General features: G+C 44.5%; 1 protein-coding gene across 3 annotated transcripts in view; it reads right to left on the bottom strand.

Moving 5' to 3' along the window:
- The window catches only part of slc8a3 (solute carrier family 8 member 3), a 392,649-nt gene that overhangs the window by 46,243 nt on the left and 330,193 nt on the right, over window positions 1-16,213 (bottom strand). For all 3 annotated transcript variants that reach the window (XM_055640820.1, XM_055640817.1, XM_055640818.1), the window contains 2 exons: window positions 9,057-9,181; window positions 136-235 (listed from right to left, as the gene is read on the bottom strand). In XM_055640820.1, coding sequence (XP_055496795.1) covers window positions 136-235; window positions 9,057-9,181 — 225 coding nt within the window. The remainder of the gene's footprint in view (window positions 1-135; window positions 236-9,056; window positions 9,182-16,213) is intronic.

The raw sequence follows: 16,213 nt of genomic DNA, 5'->3' as shown, positions 1-16,213 counted from the left end.
CCAAGCAAAATAGTTTGTGTTGTGCTTGTGAGTGACGGGCAAGCAGTTGGTAAACAGGTCTATGTTTCACATTGTAAGATCAAAGGAAGTTATAGCCTGTCTTAAAAACAGTCAACAAATCAGACATGTTCTTACCTGCACTGACTGTGATGGCCTCCATGAACTGATCCCGCCATGAATGTGTTCCCACCACAAGGGCAAGGTTGGTCTTCTTTATGAGCTTGTCCACTGTGCTCTGCCAGTTAAAGGATGGAGAATTAATCGCAATGAATCATCCAACACCATTTGACTTATTCTGCATGTTCCGGGCTCCCCAGTCAGTCCCAATAATCCACTTTGTCCCATAGCCCGAAAACTCTTAAGGGCCTGTCCCACTAGGCTGCCGTTTGCGCATCACGCAGATGGCGTGCAAAGATTTTGTACATCACAAAATCCTGGGACGCCGCGCGCGACCGCACGTCACTGCCTATGTCACCACGCACCATGTACGCGTAATACGCACCATGCGCGCATCACGTGCGTGTCATGACGTGCACGTCGTGCGTCTTGACGCATAAATGATGTCGCGTAAATTACACGCATGTGGGACAGGCCCTTTATTTCTTTACACTTGCAAATTGAAGTTGTCACTGTAGAAAAGATTCACGGATGAACGACCACATCCCACCTCACAGTTGTGATGCTCAAAGGGCCACAATAGAAATACTCCCTTCCCCAGCTGTTGCCACAGTGGACAATCAGATCATAATTCAGGTGAGTTAGTGAAAATGAAAACGTGAAAAATTCTTCACCCGCACTCCTAGGTGAACAAAATGAGTCCAGGGGAACAAAGGACGGGCCAGAAAAGGGAGGTGACATCCAAGGAGGCCTATATCAGCCTGGGACTGGCCTAGAACAGGCACCGCTTGTATGAACGAGAGCACAAACTTTGAAAATGGCCACCAAAACATGTCGCCTCCTGCATGCGGCTGTAGATTATTCCTGTACACTTGCTAATCGGGGATCGGGGGTACTCGACTGGACTGTTTGTAAGGGAAACAATTTAATTGTGTTAACAATTAACATATGAGACAATAAAACCACTATTGACATTATTGACAGGTTACAATAATTTCACAAATGATAGGAGTAGAATTAGGCCATTCGGTCCATCAAGTCTACTCCACCATTCAATCATGGCTGATCTCTGCCTCCTAATCCCATTTTCCTGCCTTCTCCCCATAACACTTGACACCCATTCTAATCAAGAATTTGTCTATCTCTGCCTTAAAAATATCCACTGACTTGGCCTCCACAGCCCTCTGTGGCAATGAGTTTCGACAGATTAACTACCCTCTGACTAAAGAAGTTCCTCCTCACCTCCTTTCTAAAAGACCGCCTATAAATTCTGAGGCTATGATCTCTGGTCCTCGACTCTCCCACCAGTGGAAATATCCTTTCCACTCTATCAATGCCTTTCATTATTCTGTAAGTTTCAATGACGTCCCCCCTGCAACCTTCTAAACTCCAGCGAGTACAGGCTGTCAAATGCTTATCATATGCTAACCCACTCATTCCTGGAATCATTCTTGTAAACCTCCTCTGGACACTCCCCAGAGCCAGCACATCCTCCCTCAGATATGGGGCCCAAATTTGCTCACAGTACTCCAAATGCGGCCTGACCAGCACCTTATAATGACCCAGATTCACATTGCGGGGCATTTATAATCTTCAGCCCTGACAGAAAACAAAAACTGATCTCATTTAAAGGAGTATTATTTATGCAAGTAATTCCAAATGCTCATTGTTATCAGTGACCTAACCAGTCAACTTAGTTCTACCATTCCATAGCTTACCAATATGACCCCATTTTCAGTTTGGAAAATTGGTCTTTATAAAATGAGTTCAGTTTAGTTTAGTTTATTGTCACGTGTGAAAAGCTTTTGTTGCGTGCTAAGCAGTCAGCGGAAACACAATACATGATTACAATCGAGCCATCTGCAGTGTACAGATACATGGTAAAGGAAATAATGTAACTAATGTTTAGAGCAAGATAAAATCTAGTAAAGACCGGTCAAAGATAGTCCGAGTGTCTCCAATGAAGTAGGTAGTAGCTCAGGACTTCATAAATGATCAAACTACTCCTAAGTTAGACACAAAAAGCTGGAGTAACTCAGCGGGTCAGGCAGCATCTCTGGAGCAAAGGAATAGGTGACACTTTGGATCGAGACCTTTCTTCTGGACCAGCATCTGCAGTTCCTTCCAAATCAGTTTCTGATTTTTCCTGAGGAAACTACTGTTAGCCAGACTCTGTCTATTCATTGCCATTGATAAAGCATGACGGCTGGGGCCATTCGACCATTTTCAGCTCACTGCAGCAGATTACTAGATTCTTACTTGTAGGAAACCCTTGTCAAAAACTACTCAAAGTCGAAGAAGACTTTCCACTAATCAAAAGAACTTCAAAATAATGACAAACTACTTTTTTTTTACGAACATGTTGATTCTCTCTGACAATGGCTTGGCTCATTGCATCTGCAAGGGCACCCTGGTACATCTGACGTCACTCTAATGGAACTATAATTATTTAGTCCCGCTACTGCCTTCTTTGCATAATTGGAAGAACACTGGCATGAGTCCAGCCAGAGAAACATTAACATTTTCATTGTTATCTGCGGGATTTATTGCTGTCAGTGGCTCGTCATTCTCCAGAGTAGAGCACAGTGTGCATTTGGCATCTCTGTCATTGCTTCAGAGTTCTTCGCCCCTCGTTCTTGAGGATCTTTCAATGACTTAACAGTGTCAATGATCACACCAACCGTTCATATTTCCCTAAAAGCTATTGCCATCACCACAATTGTTCACTTAGTTGATCTAATAGAAGCTTTTTATTAATCTTATTTGTTTTGACTTGCTATTTATAACGTATTTTAATTACTTCTTATTGCCATTGACCAGGCACGAGGATCTCTTCATAAAATTCACCCGCCCCATAACCCTATAATGGCTTTATGTTTTTAGCCTTTCTGATAAAATCTTTGTATTAATGTTTTGCAGGGGCCGTTGTCAATCCACAGCCGGGTTTAATCACTAATCTCATTCCAAAAAAGGCTCAGAGCAGCACAGTGGCATAGCTGGTAAAGCTGCTGAATCACAACATCAGAGACCCCGGTTCAATCCTGACCTTGTGCGCTGATTGTGTGGAATTTGCACGTTCTCCCAGCGACCACGTAGGTTTCCTTCCACATCCCAATAATGTGCGGGTTTGTAAGTTAATTGGCTGCTCTAAATTGCCTCGAGAGTGTAGCTAGTGGATGTGAAAGCGGGATAACATAGAACTGATGTGAATGGGCGATAGATGGTTGCCGTGGAATTGCTGAGCCAAAGGGCCTGTTTCAATACTGCATCTAAGCTCATGAATTATAGAAGCAGAATTAGGTAATTCGGCCCATCAAGTCCCATCGATCATTGCTGATCTCTTTCCCTCTCAACCCCATTCTCCTGCCTTCTCCCCGTAGCCCCTGACACCCGTACTAATGAGGAATTTGTCAATCTCTGCCTTAAAACTATCCATTGACTTGGCCTCCGCTGCATTCTGTGGCAATTAATTCCACAGATTCACCGCCCTCTGACTAAAGAAATTCCTCCACTACTAAGTTCTAAGTATGCTGTCATTTTATTGAAGCAAGCATTTTTAAAATTACAACCAGAGATATCTTGTTCCTTAGAGTCTACCAACCAACTGAAACCAGATAATATTGTGATTATGTATTCTCCCACAGGGCGTCCTGATTCCAAGACAACATCATCATTTAGTTCCAGACCAGGCAAATAATTGACTGGGTTAATAAATGGGCCTTTCTTATTTCAACAAATTTTATGAATCAGATAGGCCATTGGAAAAAATAATGGACTTTCTCCCAATGCTCTTCCTTTCAACAAAGTTCCTTTCATGAGCAGGGTCATGCTCCTTTTAAACCATCGCTTCCAAGCTTAGTAACGGTGTCACAGGATTCACAATCACCATCTTACTGCAAACCACACTGAATATCAATGTTGTTCTGTGGATTTCTTTAAAAGAAAGACACAGCAGCATAGCAGGTAGTGCTCCTGCCTCAAAGTTTAGTTTAGTTTAGTTTAGTTTAGAGATACAGCGTGGAATAAGACCCTTCGGCCCACCGAGTCTATGTCGACCAGATTCACCTGTACACTAGTTCTATCCTACTCACAAGGAACATTTTACAGAACCAATTAACCTCCAAACCGGTATGTCTTTGCAATGTGGGGGAAAACAAGAGCACCCGGAGAAAACGCACATGGTCACAGGGTGAATGTACAAACTCCGTAAGGCAGCACCTGAACCCAGATTCAAACCCGGGTCTCTGGTGTTGTTGCAGCTCTACTTATGCACAGCCACTGTGCTGCCCCAATATAATTACAGTAACCCGGCTGTCAACATGCGATATAAACTCAGCCACTGAACAGGACTTGAACCATGGACCCTGAGATTAACAGTGTCAGAATGATGCTCTACCAACTGAGCTACCCAGACTGTATTCTAACAACCTAAGTTCAATCCTGGCCCCTGGTTCTGCCTGTGTGGTGTTTGCATGGTATTCCCTGTGATCGCATGGGTTTCCCCTGGATCCTTAATTCAACAGTCAAGAGTGTTTTACTGTCACATGTCCCAGACAGAAGAATAAAATTCTTACTTGTTCCTCCCATACTTGCTCCTCCCACATCCCAAGATCTAGGACCCGTCTGCAGTAGGGTCTCGACCCAAAATGTCACCTATTCCTTCTCTCCAGAGGTGCTGCCTGTCCCGCTGAGTTACTCCAGCATTTTGTGTCTATCTAAGATAGACACAGGTTGATTAGCAACTCTAATTTGTCCTGTGCATAGATCTATGGCTTTTTTAATAGCCACCTAAGATACCACAAATCCAGAGAGGAAATAAGTCATCCTCAATACTGAGAGACTGCCAAAGAAACATCCTTGAAGTCCTTTGTTTAATACGTTCACAGAAATTGGGCCTTGATGGCAAGGACAGCAATTGATGTATATGCCTTATTGCCCTTGAAACGGTGACGGCTCCTAACCTTCCCGCACAACTGCAGTCCATTTGACAAAGGTGCTCCCACAGAGCCATTGGATAAGGAGTCTAGGATTTAAAGCTGACGATGATGAAACATCTGCGATGTATTTCCAAAAGGAAGGAGTGGGCATCTTGGAGGAGAACTTGCAGGGGAGGGTAGTCCACACGCACCTGTTGCCCTTGGTGTTTGCAGGAACGAAGCATAGAGGGGGTAGACAATCAGAACCTTTTTCCCAGGTTGGAAAAGCCCAACACGTGAGAGCACAGCTATCAGGTGAGAAGGGGAAAAGTTTAATGGAGATGTGCAGGGCAAGTTTTTAACACAGAATGGTGGGGGGCTTGAACACATTGCCAGGGGTGGTGGTGGAGGCAGATACAACAGTGGCATTGAAGATGCTTTTAGATGGGAGCATGGATGAGCAAGGAATGGAGGGATATGGATCATGTACAGGCAGATGAGATCCATTTATGTTGGCATCATGTTTTGCGTAAATATTGTGGGCCGAAGGGCCTGTTCCTGTGCTGTACTGTTTGATGGTCTATGCAGGGGAAGGCAATTCATTCCACGCATGCTGTAACGCATATGGAACATTTTGAGTCCACACTGACCATCAATCACCCGTTCACACTACTGCTATGTTATCCCACTTTAGCATCCAATCTTTGGCCAATTTAAAGCGATTAACCTATAAACCCACATGTCATTGGGATGTAGCAGGAAACCTGAGCACCCAGAGGAAACTCACAGGGACACACAGAGAACGTGCAAACTACACACAGACATCACCCGAGGTCAGGATCAAACCCAAGTGCCCTGCACTGTAAGGTAGCAACACCACTGCATCACCCTCCAGTATTGGAGGTAAAGAATGCTTAGGGTAGTGAATTGAGTGCTAATCAAGCAAACTTCCTTTGCCCTGGGCCGTAGCAAGTAGTCGAAGCTACACTCATTCAGGCAACTGGATTGTCATCCATCTTGCTCTAGGCTTGTGCCATTTGGATGGTGGAAAGGTTTTGAGGTGTGAGGAGAGGAGTCATCCAGGACACCCGACCTCCGAAGTGCTCTTGTAGGCGTGCGATCCACAGCATTCAATGGTGGGGTCTATGCGTTGATAATGGCATAGCGAGCCAAGGCTAGGTGGTTATACTCTGTTGTCAGACATGGTCACCACCTGGTACTTCCGTGGTGATCTGTACACTGGGCAATAACTACAGCTAAATCAACTTAAACCTCCATTCTAAGAGTCTGAAATAGCATAGCTTGTGTTCAGATTTTCAATATTCCTAAAAATGAATAGCAGAGAAAAATATGATTGGATTATGCGTTTGCCTCTGTTTTAGAGTCATAGAGAGATACAGTCTGGAAACAGGCCCTTCGGCCCAACTTGCCAACACCGGCCAACATGTCCCAGCTACACTAGTCTCAACTGCCTGCGTTTGGTCTTCTGGTTCTTTATGTTTGTTGCAAAATTCCAAGTCTCTAATTTCCAATTCCCCTTTCACTTTCCTACAGCTCTGCCCAACCCTGCAGGAGAGCCACACGTTCAGATGTGAATGTAGTGTGAATGTAGCAGACGCATCGGGATGTCAGGTGGTTCTGAGCAAACTTTAAAGTGCACTTCCAAACCTTAGGGAGGTGTAAATGAGCAATCTTGCTGGGAAAATGAGACACAAGCAAAACAGTTGTTATTTTGGAAGATTGCTTGACATTTGGTATTTACTAAAAGATGCAGCAATCACTGTGAATGGGTCTAATTGTTGTGGTTCTATTGTGATTAATTAAAGCCACAAGGGTGCCAAGTTTTCTGTTTGTTTTTGTTGTTTTGAAGTGATACAATAAGCAGCTACCACGTTTAGAACAGGAATGAATGACTGTTTGAATAACTCCATGTGTCCTCCCATCCTGCAGAGTCCCCCTTGCCTCCAGCAAGCTCGGCATTTCTGTCACTTTCTCTGTCTGGGGAACAGGAGCCATGTTTGCAGGTGAGATGAAACACATTACATGGTTCCCCCATCAATTTACCAGCACCCTTGGTTGCAGAGCCTTGCCACATTCAGGGCCGGATTTACCTATAAACTAGACAAGCTTAAGCTTAGGGCCTCGATGTCTCGGGGGCTTCCGGCCAAGGCAGGACACCTACCGTTCAACTCTGGGCGGGCCCCCCTCTCTCTCTCTCTCTCCCCATCTCCCCTCGCTATCCGTGTCCGGGCCGCCGGGCTCCGCTCGCTCCTCATCCGCCGGCACGGCAGGCCGCCTTGCACATGCACATTGCTGCGGCCTGCACGTCCTCCCCCCTACACATGCGCACAACCACGGCCAGCACATCATCGGCCGCCCTGTGCATGCGCATACGCACTGCAACGACAACTGGTCGGCGCTGGGCATTTTCTCCCTCGCTTTGAATTGTGGGAGATTTGGCCGTCATGGCTCGCCGCCAGCGTTGAGAACCAACATGGAGGGGGCCTCACACGTGGAACAGCTTAGGGCCTCTCTTCATCTAAATCCGGCCCTGGCCACATTATCCATCTTACCAGACCAACAGTGCTCACGTAATAATAATTCAACAATACACCTCTGACCCACTGATTACACACCTCCCCACCTCTCTAAAGCACCACAGACTGCCAGAAACCTAAATAAAGAATGAAAATTAACAAAGACGTACACATTTCACTCTTTCAGGACGGGGACACACGTCACACGCAACACGCAAAACTCTCGTAATTTTGTCCGGATTAAAGTAGGTGCCGGACTATCAGTTGCCAGAAAATTGGTGGTGGACCTGTACTATTCTGTGGCCAGCGCTTACACATTAAAATCCCCAGCTCCAGCCAGGGGCTTCAGGTGGCATTGCACTTTATATTGAAAGCATGTGAACCGTGTGTCTGAATGGGCACAACATTAGCAGCAGGATGTCAGCAACTTCGCTACAAGCAGACACCAATTTAATCTCTGTGTTGTGTCTCCATAGTTTGCTGCATTGGTAACAGATTGCAGAACCAAGCGATGAGCTGGATTTGAAACACAGGCGGGGGCGTCGGTGCTATAACAACTTCTGCAGCTTTTAATATTGATGTAAATTTCAACGGGCTTTTGGAGATCTCATTGCGATTAACAATGCATACCCTCCATGAGTGAGGAGAACAATTTCTGTGGCTGCTAAAGCGCCTGGTTTCGCTTGGAGCAAAGTAACAACAAACATTGCTGCTTAAAGAAATATTTTGCTTTACTGCATCTGTCAAATATTGTCTATTCTTTCATGGCCTGCGCTAGGAAGAAACAGACTCTTTTCTGGGGATGGGTGGAGTTATACAGCAATCTAATTATCTTGACCAGGGATGAGGGAGTCTGGCAGATGGCCGGTAAGTGAAACCAGCGGTGCAGGGCCAGCGACGGTAGAGAGGGCCGCTGGAGGCAATGCAGCAGCCTGGGGCTCGGCTCGCCAGCTGCCTGCCACTTTTGTGGGCTGGAAGTCTGTGTTCCACGTCTATATGGAGTGTGTGAGGTTGCAGCCCCTGTTCCAATACCTAAAGGGGCTGCTCCTTGCCTTATGGCAGCACTTCACACCCACCATCTTCATCTTTGGACACGCGAGTGTTGGACGCAAAAGTTGGATAACATGGAATTAGTATGTGGGTGATCAATGGTTGGCATGAACCCAGTGGGCCGAAGGGCCTGTTTCCATGGTGCATCAGCAACTCTTGTTGACTTTGCTTATCTTTAACACAAGAGTCACTGGATAGTGACGGGTTTCAGGAAACCTTGCAGACTTCCCTTCCCACTCTAAACCCGGGCTTGCAGCACTTAGTAGCAAGTTACCCTTCCACTTTCTCCCCTCTACCTAGGTCCGGGAGGAGGGGGAAGGGGAGTGGGGGAAATTAATGACTCCCTTATTGTCACTATCTAAGTGTCAACATTTCCATTTTTCCATTATTCTACTCTACGTATCAAGTGCTCTGTAGTAGCTTAAATTAAAATTACCTTGAATTCATAAGATTCCTCGATGATGACCTCCAATTTGGGATGTAGACCCAAAATGGGTTTCCCCATTTCTGCAATGCGTTTTGCTTCCTCCTCCTCGATTGTCAGTTTCCGGTTACTGTCATCTGCAAAACAAAATGTTTAATTCATCAATTAAGGCCGCAGTGGATCTTTTCCTGTACCTGTGCCTCCCCCCTTTCCCACCCCCACCTCTGCCCCTGTTGATTTTTCCAGATGCACATTGGTAGCAAAGATGTTGTTCTGCTTTGAGATAGAGAAACAAGGAACGACAGATGATGGTTAACACAATAGGTCACTAAGTGCTGGAATATTTCAGTGGGTCTGAAGAAGGATCCTGTTCCGAAACGTCCCCTAACCACGTTTTCCAGGTACGCTGCCTTACACAATGAGTTATTCCAGCACTTTGTGTCCTTTTCTGCTATCAGATGATTTCATTTAATTTCCTTATTGATCCAAGCTGACCACAGTCTGATGGGTCATGGATATAGGACAAATGCCTGCAGAATTAAATATTACTAGATCAAGTGGGACCCGTTGGGTCCCGTTCCCTCAACGTACGGTTGTGGGGGGGGGGGGGGGGGGGGGGGGTGGGCCTGCGCATCACGCACACACTAACCACCCCCCACATACACTAACCACCCCCCACCTTGATATTATATTAATAATATTATTAATTGGCTCCTTTTACCCCATACCTACCCTATCCACTGACACATAGCCCCCAACTCACAGGAGCATCTAGAGAGGGAGGGGGCAAAAGAGAGAGGGCAGAGAGAGAGGGGGGGGGAGAGACAGAAGGGCAGAGACAGAGGGGCAGTGAGTGGGGCAGAGAAAGAAAGCGAGGGAGGGGGGGGACAGGGGGGGGTGGAGGAAGGGTCAGAGGGGGTGGAGAGAGGAGGTTTGGGGGGGGGGAATGGAGAGGGGGGAGAGGAGAGGGGAGAGGAGATGGAGGAGGGGGGAGAGGGGGAGGGGGGGGGGGGGGGGGGGGGAAATTGGGAGGAGAGAGTGAAAGTTAAGAAGCCAAGAAGTAGAGAAGGCAGAACAGGGGTGACGTCACTCGCAGCGCGAGCAGAGGCAAGCAGGCAGAGCCATTGTAACGTCAGCAGGAACCATTTGTTTATTTTTACCAAGATTTGAAGTTTTGAAATTTTAAATAATGCATCAAATTTTCAGAGCGTTTTTTGACATCATGGCGTAAATCTCTATTGGAACGTAAAATTTCACCATTAGATTCAGATTCAGATTCAGATTCAATTTAATTGTCATTGTCAGTGTACAGTACAGAGACAACAAAATGCATTTAGCATCTCGAGCAGAGCGACAAGCAAACAATTTGAATAAAGAGCCATTGGCAACGTCAGTTGTTGAGTGTGACCGGATCTTGTGCTTATTTACCAAGTTATGGTTGAAATTTTTGAACATTTTCATAAATGACTCGGGAAGTAATGCATCAAATTTTCAGATGTTTTTTGATGGCGTAAATCTCTATTGGAACGTCAAATTTCACCATTAGCATGTCATGTTTTCGAGGATATGTGAATCACAGATGAACAAATAAACACAGACACAAGTACACAAATAAATACACACACATCCAAGATCAGAGTCATATAAGTATAGAGATATGTAACTTCAATCCTAAATGACTTTCAACCAAACTTGACACAAAATGCTTGAGTAACTCAGTGGGTCAGGCAGCATCTCTGGAGAATAGGAACAGGTGATGTTTCGGGTCGCAACCCTTCTTCAGACAGAATCATCATCTTTATTCTGTAGAAGGTTTTGAGGTGAAAGGGAAAAGATTTAATAGGAATCTAAGGGTAACATTTTCACACAAAGGGTGGTGGGTGTATGGAACAAGCTGCCAGAGGAGGTAGTTGAGGGTGGGACTATCCCAATATTTAAGAAGCGGTTAGACGGGTACATGGATAGGACAGGTTTGAAGGGATATGGACCAAATACTGGCAGATGGGACTAGTGTAGCTGGGACATGTTGGCTGGTGTGGGCAAGTTGGGCCAAAGGGTGACTCTATGACTAAGGGTTCTGACCTGGAACATCACCTGTCCCTTTTCTCCATAGATGCTGACTGACCTGCTGAGTTACTCCAGCATTTTGCGCCTAACCTCGGTATAAACCAGCATCAGCAGTTCCTTCCTACACATGACTTTCTTCCACCTCAGTTTCAAGGTTTTCCTGTCAGTACAGATTGCCGAAAACAAGCTGAATCAAAAACCAAATCACAACTGTGGTTAAAACGAAAGACCAGACACCAACTACTTGTTATTATCAGTAATATTCTCAATATTTTATTCATCTTTCTTTGCCGACCTGCCCACAGGTGTCCATATCCCTCCTCAGGGAACAATGCAGGGAACCAGTTGGTTCTGAGTCGATTGTACAACAAGCATGCTGATCCAGATTAAGCAAAGTACGACATGTTTCCTTTTTCAGCGCACGCACAAGCTACAAATTTAACAAATTCCAACAGAAGTTATGTTTCATCAGCGAAGACTAACGGTACAAACTTGGCATCGCAGTGTGATACATCTGTATGCTTCTGTGCTAATGGTAAGAGATTAGAAGGCTATTTCAGTCACTGAGCACCTGTGGTCCAAGTCAGCACCTGAATACTAAAATATTACATGTTTCTCGTGCTTCCAGTTGAATCTTCAACCACAAAGGACGTTCCTTGTATAATAAGGTTTAAACCAGCCATTGTAAAAGGTGCAGGTGAAGTCCAAAGTAATTGCCATTGCACCTCTGCACCCATCCTTTGGGTCTATTCACTGCAATATTCAGGGTCAAGATCTGTTGTCTGAGAACCTGTGCTTGATTTGGACTGACTTATACAATAAGGCACTACCTCGCCAATCCATACTCAGAGTATGTACTGATCACAACAGTGTTTAGAAATAAACTGACGGAGCGTTAGAGGCACGGAAACATTGAATCAGGATGACAGAGACTGAATAAATTACTTAATCAGCATTTTAGCCAAAGTTAGGAGTAAATTATTCCCCAGTGGTTTTCATCATTTCAGAGTTGGGAATATTCACACATGATTTTGTAAATGGGCAGAGATAATCGGGTTATGAATGAAAAACTAAAAGAAAGTGAGGATAATCTAACGTTCCACAAAACTTGTCAAAGAACCATTAAAGCTATGGTTTCTAGTCTGCTGCTTCCAGTCTCTGCCATTGCCACCCTATATCTCTGCAGCTGCCAACTTTTCCAGACTCTTTTAAAATGATTCTTAATACCTAGGATTAAAAGTTTAGGCCATCTGCTCTTGTGCTCTACCATGCGCTATATTCGTATGAAGTTCTTTAAGATTTACTTCATTAAGAATCCTATAAAAATGCCTATTATTGTTGCAAAGTCACACTACAGTGTTTAGACACAAAGTGCTGGAGTGACTCAGCGGGTCAGGCAGCAACTCTGGATAAAAGCGATGGGTGACGTTTCGGATCAGAATCCTTCCTTAGGCTGCATCAGCTGCTGAGTTAGTCCAGCATTTTGTGTCTATCTTCGGTATAAACCAGCATCTGCCATTACCTCTCAACACGACAGTTTTTTCATCTTCAGAGACAAGAAAAGTTATAAGTCTTAAGATATGAATAATTGTTTTTCCATAACAATGCTGCAACCAGTAAAGGATTGATTTTGTAGCTCAGTAAAATCTTCTTGGTAAGAAAGATTCTTATTACATTTTATTTCAGTCAGCTTGAACCTTAGTATCTGATCTACACTCCAGGTTTAGTAGTAGTTCACAGGCAAAGTCCTTCCCAGCTGCATTAAGCCTGTCATGGCAACATGGCCTCAGATGTCCATGAAGCTAGATCATTCAACCAATGTTGTCACAAGCACAAGATGCTGGCGTCCGAATGGCTTTAATATGTATCGGATGAAAGTTCCTGAGTAAATTCCTGAACCGGTACATTTGTATTTCTGTAAGGACATTCAAAACCATAAATCTTATGCCTTAAGTGAATCGTGTGAGCAAACAAAATGCTACACAAATTAAATAAAAATAACACTTCATGAATACATTGAGTCATGACATCATGCACACATGTTGTATTTTGTATATATTTGTGCATGTCAACTGAAACATAAAGCTTCATTTACAAGATAGCTCTTCTAAAGCTATTTATACATTTAAAATGTATCAGATTGAATGGAGTGCCGGTGTTACACTGGGGGTAAATTGCATGAATCACCTCTCAAATAAGATCATGTACTAAACTTACATATGGACACCATATGTTCTGTTCGATCAATATCTGCTCATATACCCACTGGGCCTTTCTTGGGCTCTTATCTGGGTTTTCAGACACAATTACTGAAAAGTTCCCCACGGTGGCACAGCGGTTGAGCTGCTGCCTGACAACACCAGAGACCCGGGTTCAATCTTGTCTATGGGTACTTGTACGGAGTTTGGATGTTCTCTCTGTGATCTGCATTGTTTTCTCCAGGAGTGCCGATTTCCTCCCATTTTACAAAGATGTACAGATTTGTAGGTTAATTGGCTTGGTAAAATTGTAAATTGCCCCTATTGCGTGTAGGATAGTACTAGTGTACGGGTATCGCTGGTCGGCGCGGACTCAATGGGCTGAAGGGCCTGTTGCTGCTTTGTATCTCTAACCTAAACTGATGTATATGAACTGAGAATCCATGTTCTGTTTGGTCAATATCTGCTCAAACTGTAGACCCACTGGGCCTTCCTTGGTCTATAGTCTGGGGTTTCTGACATAGTTACTGAAAATGTCCTCATCAACTGAATTTAAAATATAGATCACACTCTTACATCCAGCACCAGTGTTCTCATGCGTTAGCCGTAATAGATCATCTTTTGTGGCGTTCTGCTTGAAATCCCTGTCCTCAATTGTATAAATATTCTGTGATCGAAGGATTGCCCACCATCTTTCCATGATTCCTCCAGTCCAACCCTGTATTCTCCAATTTTAAGTAAAGCCCCTCTCTTTTCCTCTACGATTTCCTGTGTCCCCCCATCCTGATGCATACCCATTTCCCTCACTATCCCTCTCCTTCAGTCCTCTACCTGCCCCCTGTCCCTTTCCACCTGTATTGTTGTTGTATTGTTGTATTCAATTTATTGTCATTATCTCATATTGGAGACAACAAAATGAATTTTCCTTACAGTCAAGTCTCATAAAAAACAAATAAATAATAAATAAATAAAACATATTAAAATTTAAAAAAGCACAAACACAGAAGTCCACGACACAACATAACCACAACACAATACAGTGGCACCAAAGTTGAGGAAGGTACCATAGTCCAGCAGCCTCCCCTCCGATCTTCCCAGATGTTCACCCGTGGTCGGGGTCTCCCGTGCACCCGCAGTCGCCGCCACGGGTGGCCCGATGCTCAGGCCCTCACGCCGGGCTGATGGAACACCGACGCCAAACTCCGACTGTAGCCCTCTCTATGGCTTTAAATTTCACTCGTTATCTGACACCCTTATAACTCCTTTTCATCTCTAACCATTGTCCACACAGCTGCCAAACAACCCCCCCTCCCCCAGTCACCTATATCCACCTACCACTTACCGGGCTCAGTTAAACCCCCACCTGTAGAACCCCTCTCCTCCCTTCCAGCTTTCTCACCCACACTACATTCAGCCTGAAGAAGTGTCCATTCCTCCATAGATGCTTCCTGATCTGTTGAGTTCCTCCAGCGCTTTGTAATTTGCTCAAGATCCCAGCATCTGCAGTTCCTTGTTTCCATCCGTGATTCTGCCTTAGTGTCAGGGTGCTGCTTTGAAGTGTCCGCACTGGAAACGTTCTTCTAATATCGTGATTTGAAATCCAATCCTCCCTTATTCACATTGGGCTGTTGTTTTGGTTTGTTGCCATGATGCGTAGCTATACATATTTTGCTTGGGTAGCTTACACCCCCATCGGTATGAACATTGACTTCTCTAACTTCAAGTAGCCCTTGCTTCCCCTCTCTCTCCATCCCCTCCCCCTTCCCAGTTCTCCCACCAGTCTTCCTGTCTCCAAATACATTCTATCTCTGTACCGCCCATTCCCCTGACATCAGTCTCGACCCGAAATGTCACTCATTCCATCTCTCCAGAGATGCTGCCTGTCCCGTTGAGTTACTCCAGCATTTTGTGTCTATCTTGTATTCTACCTGTTGGATTGTGCGATATATTTGCCACAATATCTGTAAAACCTTTCCAGGGTAGGTTTTCAGTTTCAAAATACTTTCCATCAATGTTTAATTAACAGAAGGTGATCAAATGAATGTTTTGACTCACTATTGAATAGTCTAAGAATCAATTTGCAAATCTATGTGTCGGTAGTTGATCAACATCTTTACTTGAAAATCTGTCTGTTTGCTGCTATTGCTGCTTGTGATATTGATAATGTACAATCCAAATTCCTTCTTAACTGAATAAATTGCCTATCTTCCCTTTTTATCGTCAAATCACCATTGAAATTAGTTTAGTTTATTGTCACGTGAGGCATTGAGGCACAGTGCAAAGCTTTTTGCTGTGTGCTATCCAGTCAGCAGAAAGACTACACATGATTGCGTTCGAGCTGTTCACAATGTACCGATAAGGGATAAAGGGAATAATGTTTAGTGCAAGATAATGTCCAGTAAAGCCCGATTGCAGATAATCCGAGCGTCTCCAATGAGGAAGATGGTAGGTGAGGACAACTCTCATGCTGTCGATAGGATGTTTCAGTTGCCTGATGACTGCTGGGGAGAAACTGTCCCTGAATCTGGAGGTATGTGTTTTCACACTTCTGTACCTATAGCCTGAGGGGAGGGGGGAAATTTACCTTGGAGCCACACATTCTCACAATGCGACCTTAGAGCATAAGAACTGGAAGCAGGAAAAGGCTATGCAGTCATTCTGTATTGCCTCGACTGATCTTTCACCTCAATGCCACAGTTCTTTACTTTGCAGGTCTTTTTAATTTCTTTATTATCCAAAAATCTCATGATCCCTGGCTTGAATATACTCAACTGAGCTTCCAAGATGCTCTTGGATGGAGAGTTCAAGGAATTTCTTACCTTGTTACCTAAGTGAAGAAACTTTTCGCCATTTCACTCCTAAAAATCCAATTCCTTATGTTGAGACTGTGACCACTGGCCCTAC

The sequence above is a fragment of the Leucoraja erinacea genome, chromosome 9 (genome assembly GCF_028641065.1).
Source record: "Leucoraja erinacea ecotype New England chromosome 9, Leri_hhj_1, whole genome shotgun sequence".
In the NCBI taxonomy this organism is placed as follows: Eukaryota; Metazoa; Chordata; class Chondrichthyes; order Rajiformes; family Rajidae; genus Leucoraja; species Leucoraja erinaceus.
This window is presented reverse-complemented; position numbering and strand designations above follow the sequence as displayed.